The sequence below is a fragment of the Rattus rattus genome, chromosome 5 (genome assembly GCF_011064425.1).
Source record: "Rattus rattus isolate New Zealand chromosome 5, Rrattus_CSIRO_v1, whole genome shotgun sequence".
In the NCBI taxonomy this organism is placed as follows: domain Eukaryota; kingdom Metazoa; phylum Chordata; class Mammalia; order Rodentia; family Muridae; genus Rattus; species Rattus rattus.
Genome location: NC_046158.1, coordinates 62,143,750 through 62,156,275, shown reverse-complemented (window position 1 = coordinate 62,156,275; position 12,526 = coordinate 62,143,750). Strand labels below are relative to the sequence as shown.

The window sequence follows — 12,526 nt, the reverse complement described above, 5'->3', positions numbered from 1 at the left end:
AGGAAAATCCCTCACCATTAGGTTTTTAGGAGACACGGGTCCAAGCCTGGCATATCTTCAAATGAGGGCAATGGAAGGCCAGACATTTAACTACTTCTAAGGCTTGGTTTCTTAACTATCAAGTGGCCTATTTCCAAAGGCTTACTTTACCCATTAATCTAAAAATCCCTTGTCAAACACTGGGCACGTCTTGTGTTTCTTCTGCCTTTATCTCCATCCACCAAATACTAAGATCGCTAAGAGCTGCACTTAAGCTTCCCCACCACAGCCCATCACACCCTACCCCATTCCAGGAGGAGCTCCAGGCTAACCTCGTAGTCTGGCCCACAGTTCCAGACTCGGTCCAATCTGTACCATCCTGAATTACAGGAACTCACAGTAGCAATCAATCATCCTTAATTTTTAACTGGGCTGTGTCCTGAACCAGCCAATAGCTGAGACTGTCCCCCCCCACACACCCCACCCTCACTGACCCTTTGCAACTGTCCACTCAGTCTGCGCTGAAGCAGCCTAGTGACCAAGAACTTGGACCAGGTTTGGTAATGGGGCTTTGGGAGGACTACCAAGTTAAAGCGGGCTTGGCAGGGAGATCTCCAGCCTCCTTCCCTACTCTCCAGGCCGTTTGTTATTTCTGCAGTTTCCATGGGCTTGATTCTACTTGAGCCTTCAGCCTCCTCCTCCTCTTCCTCCCTTCTCCCTCCCCCTCCCTCAAAGCTGTACTGCCCAGCTCCCCCTGGCCCTCCTCCTGCTGTCTCTAGCTTATTGTTTAGTTAAGCGGACCAGGGAGATTGAACAGATGGGCAGAGACCTGGGCGTGAAGGGAGAGAAGGGCCAGCCGGTGCCGGGAAAGGGAAGCGGTTTGGGGAAAACAAAACAGAGGGCGGAGCCAGGGAGAAGGTTGCCCCAGAGGGAGGAGGAGAGAACACACCAAGGAAGGGTCGAGGCCTGGGAAGGAATGGGGGCGGGCCCAGGGATGGATTGGACCCCCAGAGCTCCTAGGCTCCGCGCCTGGCTCTGAGGCTAACTGGCTTCGTAGGACGCAGCTGACATCGCTGCCCAGATGGCCTCCAAGCTGACCCCACTGACCCTCCTCCTGCTGCTGCTAGCTGGGGTAAGTGGTCCCTCTGTGAGGAGGTGGGTTGGGGGTAGGAGTCAGAATTAACCCTTCAGGCCTTGGCGAAGGAGGGAAGCCTCTCCTGGGAGTCTTAAGTTCGAGCCTTGAACTAGCGGTATACCAGGGACCAGCGGGACTGGGTTGTGTATTGGAAGGTACGTTAGCTGAATGATCTTGGGCAGGACTCTTTTCCAGGCTTTCTTAACCCAATATATAAAAGGGAGAATACATAGATCCTACCCGGCCCATCAGCCGGGCTTAGATGGAGCATAGAAAGGAAGATGAAAAACAAGCCCGAAGTTGTGAAAAAAACAGACACCCTCCACCTTCCGTGCTGCTATGATGGGCTCCTCTAGGCTAGGGTCTGTAGGAAGCCAGTTGCAAAAAGGAAGGCGAGCAGACAGACCTGGACTCCATTCCCTCACCCCCACCAACCCCCAAGGTTGAGAGCACTGTGGTCCCAGTAGCCTGGTAGGTCAGGGATAACAAGTAAACTCATGAAAACAGTGAGTGCTTGCTTCCGGTGGGTGAGCAGTGTTTATGCTGGAAACTGGCATCTTGGGTGACACTAGGGAGTAAGCAAGGGTCTTTATTTTACACACTTTCCTACCCACTTCTGAATATACTGCCACATACGGAGATGCTCCTGTCTCCACTTTCCAGATGCCCAGATGACTGGGGTTATAGGTTGGGCCACTGTTCCTAGTCCCCACCCTTGCTACCTTTCCTTTTGGAATACCGTTTTCAGTACCCACGGTGCACCGCATCCATTCTTGGAAAATCCACAGTCCTAAAATAAGACTGGCACTAGTCTAGCAAGTGAGTCAAAACAAACAGATATTTACAAGAAAACAGCTTCTTGCATGGCGATCACTGAACACAGATAACTGACAACCAGATCAGAATTGCCTTGTGCCTCCTGCAGAGAATTCCCCCAGCATCACCTATTTCTGAAGGAACTGTGGGGTTGCTCCAAGGTTTCACCTGCCAGGCTGTACCAGAAGCAACTGGTACAATATGTTCTTCCCAATCTTCTTTTCTTGCTTGGAATGGTTGAGGGACTATGGCTCACCAGGAAATGAAAAACTGTTTCTTGAACCACAGGATAGAGCCTTCTCAGATTCTGAAGTGACCAGCCACAGCTCCCAGGATCCACTAGTAGTTCAAGAGGGAAGCAGAGACAGCGTCCCTGAAAGAGATGGCTCCTGGAGTCCCACTGAGCACACAGGACAGTCTTCTACCTGGCCAACAACCAGTGGATCCACCAAAATATCAAATGACACCATGGATCAAGTAGCCAACGAGTCCTTCATCCAGCATGTCCAACCAGCTGCTCAGCTACCTGAGGATTCTCCCAGCCAGCCCCTTCTGAATTCTTCCAGCCAGTCTCCCATGAATTCTTCCAGCCCACCCTCCACAGCCTCAGCCCCTCCCACCCAGGCTCCTACTGAACCCCTCTGCCCAGAGCCACTTGCTTGGTGCTCTGATTCAGACAGAGACTCCTCAGAGGCTACATTGTCGGAGGCTTTGACAGATTTCTCTGTGAAACTCTACCACGCCTTCTCGGCTACGAAGAAGGCTGAGACCAACATGGCCTTTTCCCCATTCAGCATTGCTAGCCTCCTCACGCAGGTCCTTCTTGGTAAGACTCTGACTCCTGTCCGGGCTATAAGCGGGACCCTTTCATGGGGATCACCAACCACAGACCTTCTGCCAGGCTATGTCTCTGGAAAGAAGCTGTAAAATGGGCAACATGATAGGGGTGCAGGCCTTCACTCTTCAACAGTGCTTCATATAACCATGATTTAATTAGGTACTATTATATTTCTGGTTGTGAGCTTCACCTTTTTTTTTTTTTTTTTTTTTTTTTTTAACTTGAGTATTTTTTATATACATTTCGAGTGTTATTCCCTTTCCCGGTTTCCAGGCAAACATCCCCCCCCCCCCCCCCCCCCCTTCTTTATGGGTATTCCCTCCCATCCTCCCCCTTGCCCCTCCCCCAACAATCTAGTTCACTGGGGTTCAGTCTTAGCAGGACCCAGGGCTTCCCTTCCACTGGTGCTCTTACTAGGCTATTCATTGCTACCTATGAGGTCAGAGTCCAGGGTCAGTCCATGTATAGTCTTTAGGTAGTGGCTTAGTCCCTGGAAGCTCTGGTTGCTTGGCATTGTTGTACATATGGGGTCTCAGGCCCTTCAGTGAGCTTCACCTTTAATGCTGATCCATCTCTTCAGCCCGTACACTTGCGTATACACTAAACCCCTATGGACTCATTAATAACATATAAAATAAGGTCCTAGTCACCAACCATGGTTCAAAGCAATGGAAGGTGATTAAGAGCGATGAAGTCACCAGAGACAGACCTAAGATAAAATCATGGTGGAGCACGTTTTAGCTATGCCACCATGGACAGACAGTTCACTCAATCGCTCTTGTCTGTGGCTTCTTGCCTGTTAAGTAGAGGTGGTGATATCGACCTCCTATGAAACAAGAGTCAGATAATGGGGTGCCTGGACTCCCTGGGAGGTAAAAAGCCTTCTGCCTTCAGGAGAGTGATTCATCTGGGAAAAGGCAATAACAAATTCCCATGGGCAGTGGAGAGAGAGAGGTGTGACACCCTCTCTCTCACAGCCCAACAAGGAAAATTCCAGAAAGTCTTCTAGAGATTGCACAGACAAGATTCCTTCTCCTGGCTTCTCCAAATTCTAATGTCCCACCGTAGCTGGTAGCACCCGACTCTCCAGGCATGATCCCTGAAATTCCAGGGTCCTCTTCTGTATCATAGGAGCGTGAGTATCCTATGTAAACGGCTTGGTGGCAGTTTAAGAAGGTAGCATAGGAGAGGTACGAGATAGAATGCCTGGAGTAGAAGAGATGCTCTCGACAAATCTTAGCTGTTACAGCAGGGAAGATGGGTACAGTAAGTGCTAAAAAGTAACATCCATCTTGTTTATAATAGTGCTCAAATGACTCTGCTTATAGGATGTCCCTTTGGAAATCCCAACCATCTAAATTGAAGTTAACGTATGGGATTCACAAAGTGAATCTGCCAAAGGGAAGAATATTTGAAGCCCTGGAAAAGTCTAGTGGGATGACTTTGGGACTGCCCACTACCTTCTTCCTGACACATGAACTGTCTTTCAGAATACAGTTCTGATGCTCCGAGACCCCTAATGGAGCAAAAATAAAACATCCTTCATTCTAGCCAGTCCTGAGCCCCGGTCTCAAATTGTAAGTCTCCCATCCTCCCCCAAGATCCCTCATCTCTCTCTGTGTCTGTTGCAGGGGCTGGAGACAGCACCAAGAGCAACTTGGAGGACATCCTTTCCTACCCCAAGGATTTCGCCTGTGTCCACCAGGCACTAAAGGCTTTTTCATCCAAAGGTGTCACTTCTGTGTCTCAGATTTTCCACAGCCCAGGTGAGTGTCCAGGGCAGATTGTAAGCTATGGATGGTTCTGGAAAAGAAAGCCTGGGAAAGAAGATGTTAAAATAAGAAAGTCCTATGTACCTGTTAACAGCAGGACTAGAGGTTAGAGGTTAGAGGTTAGAGGTTCTGCGTTGTAGGCTGTGTGAAGCATAAGCAAAGCCTAGGGTTCTGATCTATTTTGATCAAATTTGTCTCTGATCAAATATGTTGATCTACTTGGTCCAGTCAAGCTGTTCACTCTTTCAAGAACTCACATTTCCTTCAGTAGACTTGGGCTGTGAGAGCAAAAGTCAGGAAGTCTTGTCATGAACTCCCCCAAGGCCTGGAAGTAGGGTCTCTTCCTGCTGAATGAGGGAAGAACAGCAGGGAGAGGAGAGGGTAAGTGACCGTGGACGGCGGTCTAGCCAAGGGCAGGTCTGCAGCAGCAGCAGCACTGAGTAGCTCTGTGGCTCTCAGTTCCGAGTTTGTTTTCTGGAGCCTAATTAGCCCATTTATAATAGAGGCTCGGACTGGCCCCTGCTCCAGCATTTTGTCATCATTGGAGCGAGCAAGAACCACCATGAAAACCTGGACAAATGTGATGGTCTTAATTCCCTGCACTCTGAAGGCAGAGGCAGGCAGATCTCTGTGAGATCCAGGCCAGTCTGGTCTATATGAGTTCCAGGTTAGTCAGAGCTTCATACTGTAGCCATCTCAAACAAAAAAATAAAAAACAAAAAGCAACAACAACAACAACAACAACAACAAAAGCCTATGGGGAGTGTGCTCACTCTCATACTGGCTCTTTGAAGGAGGGTAGGACTGCTCAGAGGACTCACTTCCCTGCCTTGCCCTGCCTCTCAGATCTAGCCATACGGGACACCTATGTGAACGCCTCTCTGAGCCTGTATGGAAGCAGCCCCAGAGTCCTGGGTCCAGACAGTGATGCTAACTTAAAGCTCATCAACACCTGGGTGGCGGAGAACACCAACCACAAGATCAACGAGCTGCTGGACAGCCTGCCCTCTGACACCCGCCTCGTCCTTCTCAATGCCGTCTACTTGAGTGGTAAGGGAACACCAGGCAGGTAGCTTGCCTAATGCGGTTCTGCATCCCCTCCTGTCTTCACATGCCCCAGGCTGGGTTCCACAGCCACACTCCCATGTGACTGACAGTCCTACCCTTCCCTAACAGGCCCTTTAACACCCTTTGTCCCTACCTACATCACAGCCACCCTTTCTTCCTTTAGCCAAGTGGAAGAAAACCTTTGAGCAGAAGAAGATGATGGCGTCTTTCCTCTACAAGAACTCTATGATTAAAGTGCCCATGTTGAGTAGCAAAAAGTACCCTCTGGCCCTTTTCAATGACCAGACTTTGAAGGCCAAGGTAAGTTCTGGGTTCACTGTAGTCCTTCTTCAAACATGAGAGGCCTGGCTTCATTTCTGTAGTGACTTCCTTTCTCCTGACCATTATGGGGTGGCCTGATGGCAAATTCCCCATTTCAGCTTCTTCTGTCCGTTAGCCCTGTCCTCTTTTCTCCTTCTCCTCTCTCTAGTTTTGGCCAAGGCAGGGACTTTTAGGCTGGAAGACATGAGTCTAGACACGATTCGAAAGCTTCTTCATTTATCTCTACTGCATCAAATGGCAAACAGTGAGTTGTTTTTAAGTCTATGTATCGTTCTCTCTCTTAGCATTCAGCACTGTAGGTCGACTGTAGCTCTCCAAGTCCTCTGTGTGTGCATACTTGTACAGTATTTGTATGCATTGTCGGTGTATAACTGTATATGTGCAGATATGTATTATACACAGGTGGTTTTTTGCTCTATTTTGGGTTTTGTTTATTTTTTCCCCCAAGATCAAGTTTCTCTATATGGTTTTGGCTGTTCTGGAATTCACTCTGTAGACCGGGATGGCCTCAAATTCAGAGATCTGTTGGTTTCTGCCTCTTGAGTACTAGGATTAAAGATGTGCACCACCATACCAGGCTGAATTAAGTTCCTTATCAGAAATTGAGCAATCTATTTCTAGTGGGGAAAGGGAGAGAAAAGACAGAATATGGAGCCCAAGCTGGGTTGGGCAGTGCATGCCTTTAACCCAGCATTTGGGAGGCAGAGGCAAATGGTTCTCTGTGAGTTCCAGGCCAGCCTAGTCTACATATAAAGTTCCAGGACAGCCAGAACTATATAGTAGGGAGTTCCTGTCTGAAGGAGGAGGAGCCCAAAAGATTCTAGTTAGTAAATTCTTCGATGCCCAGTGCCTAAGCATTCCTGCCTTGCTAGCAAGACACAGATCTGTGGGACAGGAAGCTATGTCTCAGCACTGAACGTAAGGGAAACGCACCTTCATAGCATAGCATAGCCTGCTTTCCACCTTGGGAGATTTCTGGGTCCGGTTACACTCAGGTGTTTGCATCAGTGTCTCAGAGAGAGGGTTTTAGAGCCAGCATCCCATATCCAGGGGTGGTGTGTCCATGGATTAAAAGAACTCTCAACAGAAAACAATTTGAGAAAAGATTATACTAAACACACCCAAACCTTTTTTCTTGTCATTATTCCCTAAACAATATTTATGTGGCAGATTTACCTTTGGTATCAAAACTAATCTAGAGGGGTTGGGGATTTAGCTCAGTGGTAGAGCGCTTGCCTAGCAAGCACAAGGGCCTGGGTTCGGTCCCCAGCTCCGAAAAAAAAGAACCAAAAAATAAAATAAAATAAAAAAAAAATAAACCACATCTCAAGCTCATTTGGTAGAGGGCTTGCCAGACCTACAGAAAGCTTTGGTTGGATCCCCAGCTCCTCATAAAATTGACTGTGGTGGTATATACCAGTAATTCTAGAACACGGGAAGTTAGAACAGGAGTCTCATAAGTTCAGGGTCAGGTGAGGAGTGGTGGTGCATGCCTTTAGTCCCAGCACCCAGAAAGCAGAGTCAGGCGGATCTCTGTGAGTTCCAGGACAGCCAAGGATACAGAGTCTTGAAAAACCTAGAGAGGGAGGAAGGGAGGGAAGAAATTAGTTCAGGGTCATCCTCTGTTTGAACCCATTGTGAATTGCATAAGATCTTATGGGAGGGAGGGAGGGAGGGAGGAAGGGAGAGGGAAGGAAGATAAGATGGGAAAGAAGTAGTTAAAAAACCAAAACCCTTCTTTATTACATTGCTAGTCAGGATATGATTCAAAACTTGTGCTCATTCCTTGGGCTCTCACCAGGACCAGCATGCTTCAGTCAGACTGACTGGCATCCCCGTTTCATGGCACAGCACGTTAGTCAGGTTTAACCGGCCGCTTAGTGAAAGACAGTCCTGGGGCAGAAGAGCTAATGATGCGTATCTCATACCCTTTAGGTGGGACAGCTGCAGCTCTCTCACAACCTGAGCTTTGTGATCATGGTACCCCAGAGCCCGACACACCAACTTGAAGCCATGGAAAAGGCACTCAACCCCACTGTCTTCAAGGCCATCCTGAAGAAGCTAGAGCTGTCCAAGTTTCAGCCCACTTACGTGATGATGCCTCGCATTAAAGTAAAGAGCAGCCAAGACATGCTGTCAATCATGGAGAAAATGGGTGAGCCCTGGCCACCTTCCGTTACTCCTCAGTCTTGAGGGGAAGTGGGAAAGGCGGCGCTAAGATGTGGCATCACTCTACAGGTCTTTTTTTCCCTCATCCTTAACATGAGTTTACTCCTCAGCTATGTAAGTTAAAGGGACAGGGATTTTTATTTATCCCATGAAGTCACTGAGAAAGCTGAAAGTCTGAAACTGTGTGCGACTTACCAAAAGTTTGCCTGACTTCCCCTTGAACTAGTTGGAGTCAAGGCACAAGGGCAGTTCAGATCTCCATCCGGGATGTGCTTCCTCTAGCTCATTGAACCACGTGACCCAGATGAGCTGCCAACATTCACTACCTCAGCTACACTCAGTAGTCAACCACCTCACAGGATAGGCTCAAATTCATCTAGATGTGACAGTTAGGGGCTCTGAGTTCTTGGGAAACTTTAGAAGCACCATTTTATGTTTCCCCATTGATTTAATACTATTTAACTTTTTATTGATTCCTTGTGAATTTCATGTCATACACCCCAAACCCACTCATCTCCCCATCCTTCGGTATCACTCTTCACCCTTGCGACCTCCCCCACGATAGAAGACAAACAGTCAAACAAACGAACAGTCAAAAAATCTCACTGTGGAAGCTGTAGATTGCCACAGTGTGTCACACAGTACGTAAACCCTTTGCTTTACTTGCAAGCGTTCATTGCAGTTCTGGTTCGAGGCCTCTGGCTTCGGCTACACTATCAATACTGGATCCTCACCAAGTTGCTGGGTGCTGCACAGAGAAACTGCAGCTTTGGTTTGGCAGGACCAGCCCTTTCGTGAGCTCCAGAAGTTCACAGATGGGGTACATGTTAGGGTGGGCCAGTGTAAAACCCTGGATCTGGGCCTGGGTAGTAGCTGAGTTGGTCATCAGGACAGCTCTTCCATAACTACACCATCAAAGCCAGTGAGCCAGAACCCAGATACCTGGGCCAGCAATCCAGCGCTGCCCAGCAAGGAGCGGAGCCAGCTCACTGGCTCTCGTAGAAGCACCATTTTCTAAGCTTTAACTTCACCGCTAGTAGATTGATCACTCACTTCCTGTTCTGACTCTTGACCACCTAATATGTAATCTCACTTTCTAGAATCAGGATACAAAACCAAATCATACACTAAAAGATGCACCTAGTACTCCTACTCGTGAGGAATTACAAGGGGTTTTAGGAACAGGAATCAAAAAACAGATATTGAGCCAGCGGGTGGGGGCCCACACCTTCAGTCCCAACACTCAGGAGGCAGACTCAGAGGGTTCAAGGACAGCCTGGTATACATAGTAAATTCCAGGACAGCAAGGCTACGTGGAGAATCCCAGTCTCGAAAACAAAACAAGGGGCTGGAGAGATGGCCCGTTGGTTTAGAGGTCTGACTGCTGTTCCAGAGGTCCTGAGTTCAATTTCCAGTAACCACAGGGTGGCTCACGACCATCTGTAATGGGGTCTGATGTCCTCTCCTGGTGTCTGAAGACAGCTACAGTGTACCCACATACATTAAATAAATAAGTCTTTTTTAAAAAAGGAGAAAACAAAATCAAATATTAAAACAAAATGTTTTAATATTTTAAATATTTAAAATGGCACTTCTGCTGCTAAGGAAATGCTAGGGACTTAGGGGCTCTTTGTTAGGAATTTAGGGCAGAGACCAGTATATATTTATGACTTATGAACTCATGGCATTACACCCTCCTATGATCTCATTTTATAGCATATTACCCACCACTATTTTCCAAAGTCCTTTTAAAAGCAATGATGTCATTTTTTCAGGGGAGAATTGGTGGTAGACAGTGAGGCCTCTCCTCTCTTGAAGAGTGGTGGTTGGGTCTCCTGGCGGGGGGTTCCCACTGACAAGACCAAAGGCATGATGTAGAATCTGGGGAGGAGGAGACTACAGGAATTTGAGACTAACCCAGGAAATTAAGAGCAGAATCTCCACCCACCAAGGGTTTCCTGCAGATGTCTGATTTTGTCTTCCTCTTGTTTTTGCCCTAGAATTCTTTGACTTCACTTACGATCTCAACCTGTGTGGGCTGACCGAGGACCCAGATCTTCAGGTGTCTTCCATGAAACACGAGACGGTGCTGGAACTGACAGAGACAGGCGTGGAAGCAGCCGCAGCCTCCACCATCTCCGTGGCCCGAAACTTACTCATCTTTGAGGTGCAGCAGCCTTTCCTCTTCCTGCTCTGGGACCAGCGACACAAGTTCCCAGTCTTCATGGGCCGTGTATATGACCCCAGGGCCTGAGACAGGCAGGAGTCAGGCTTGAGTAAGCACTGCCACCCAAGCTTTAGCTCATCCAGTATTTCCTCGCCAATGCCTGCCCTAGCCACTTCCAGCCTTAGGAACTGGCAGAAGGAACAGTTTCCACCCACCAACCCCCATGGTATTGACATCCTCTCTAAACCACTGTTTTGCAGCTTTCATGGTTCAAGCTTAACAGAGTCTACAAATAAAACTTGCAGACACTTTCTTGTCTCGCTAGCCTCTGTGTTTTAGTTGCCTCAATATCAAAAACAGGAATTGCCACGCTTCCTGCATCAGCTACGTGTAATAAGCCAGTCTGTACTTAATGCCTTACGGCCCCCGATGTTTACTGTTTCATCCATGCCTCAGGATTGGCCAGTGTCTTGCTGACCTGACTAGCTGAGCCTCCCTGGACATATAAATGCATTTTGCATAGTGAGCAGGTTGTTTGGGGGATGACCAGTCTTTGACGGTTGTCTTAGTTTGGGTTTTATTACTGTGAAGAGACACCATGACCAATAAACTCTTATAAGGGAAAACATTTAATTGGGGCTGGCTTACGGTTTCAGGGGTTCAGTCCGTTATCATCACTGCAGAAAATATGGCAGTGTGCAGACAGACATGGTGCTGGAAGAAAGGAGAGTTCTACATCTTGGTCTGCAGGTAGCAGTTAAAAACTGTGAACCACTGAGCCTGGACTTAGGCATCAGAGACCTCAAAGCCCACCCCCAAAAGTGACTTCCTCTGACAAGGCCACACCTACTCCCACAAGACTATATCTCCTAATAGTGCCACTGCCTATGGACCAAGCATTCAAACGATGAATCTATAGGGTACCTATTCAAATCATCACAATGGTCTTGGGTGACACTTTTTGAAACTCTTGTATTTGTCTCCTATGTCCTGCCACCAGGATGACCTGTGTTCTAAGAACATAGCCTCTTTCTCTCTTGTCTGCCTATAGCAAGTTTACCATTTTTTTCTTCAACAAGCAGCATGAAATTTTGATTTAGAGTGTGAAACCACTACAGAGTTACAGGGTAGACAGCCATTAATTGAAGGACCACAAATGCAGTGTATCTGCCTTAATCCTCATCTTGATTGTTTGCTTGCCCCCCCCCGTCAAAAAAAAAGTAGCAATAGATAGCTCAGTGGTTAAGCGCTCTAGCTGTCCTTCCAGAGTACCGAGCTTCAGCTCTCAGCATCCACAGCAACTCAACTGTTTGCAACTTCAGTTCCAGGACACCTGACACCCTTCCCCCTCCACAAGGACCAGGTACGCACATGTGTACTGGCTTACATACAGGCAAAACACTGACACACTAAACATAAAAGATAAACTCTAAAAACGCAACAGTAGCAGTAACGTGGTGGGAATCATCGTGGGCATTCTGCTAAGAGTTTTGCAGACACTTAATTGCTGTAATAACTTTGTGTGACTAACTCAGAGGCTTTCTTCTGGGCATGGTGGCACAAACCTGTAATAAAACATTCTGGAGCAGTGGTTCTCAACCTTCCTAATGTGGTGAGCCCAACCTTACAATTATTTTCACTGCTGCTTTATAGCTGTAGTTTTGCTACTCTTGTGAATTGTAGTGCAAAATAGTTGTGTTATCTCATGGTCTTAGGCAACCCCTGTGAAAGGGTCATTCAACAACCCTCCCCAAAGGGGTTATGACCCATAGGTTGAGAACCATAGCTCTGGGCGCTAAGGCAGAAGGAATATACATTGTAGGATAGCCTGGTATAACAAGAGTGCTCCCCAAAAAAACCTTTTTATAGCTCTGCCTCCAAATTTGTTTGTTTGTTTGTTTTTGTGGGCTATACCCATCCTCAGCTCTGACCCCTCCTCTCTTCTCCCTCTCCCTCTCCAGCCCATATCCCTGTCCCTCATCTTTCTGTCTCTATTTCTCCCCACCTCCTCAATACATCTCACATTCTTACCTCCCTGTCTCCCTCTTCTTTCATGCGAAAGGCACATCCAACTCAGATACTCAGACCACCGTTCCTTGATTTACCCCATCAGCTTCTCTTACTGATGAGGTGAAAGATCCGGACTCCAGCTTCATCCATCTCCCCTCCCCAGCTCTGTCCCCAATACTTCAGACCCTCAAGTTTCGATCCACTACTAGCACAGAGGTAAGTGTACTCCCTGAGCTGTCGCTCCTTGGACA

The 12,526-nt window shown here is 47.7% G+C and overlaps 1 protein-coding gene across 1 annotated transcript; it reads left to right on the top strand.

Moving 5' to 3' along the window:
• Positions 1-499: 499 nt before the first annotated feature.
• Positions 500-10,576, top strand: Serping1 (serpin family G member 1). The gene is made up of 8 exons (XM_032903604.1): positions 500-534; positions 1,037-1,111; positions 2,219-2,756; positions 4,400-4,534; positions 5,387-5,590; positions 5,772-5,908; positions 7,865-8,084; positions 10,099-10,576. The coding sequence occupies exons 2-8, from the start codon at positions 1,061-1,063 to the stop codon at positions 10,350-10,352; spliced, it is 1,539 nt and encodes a 512-aa protein (XP_032759495.1). The 5' UTR covers positions 500-534; positions 1,037-1,060; the 3' UTR covers positions 10,353-10,576.
• The last annotated feature ends 1,950 nt before the right edge of the window (positions 10,577-12,526 follow it).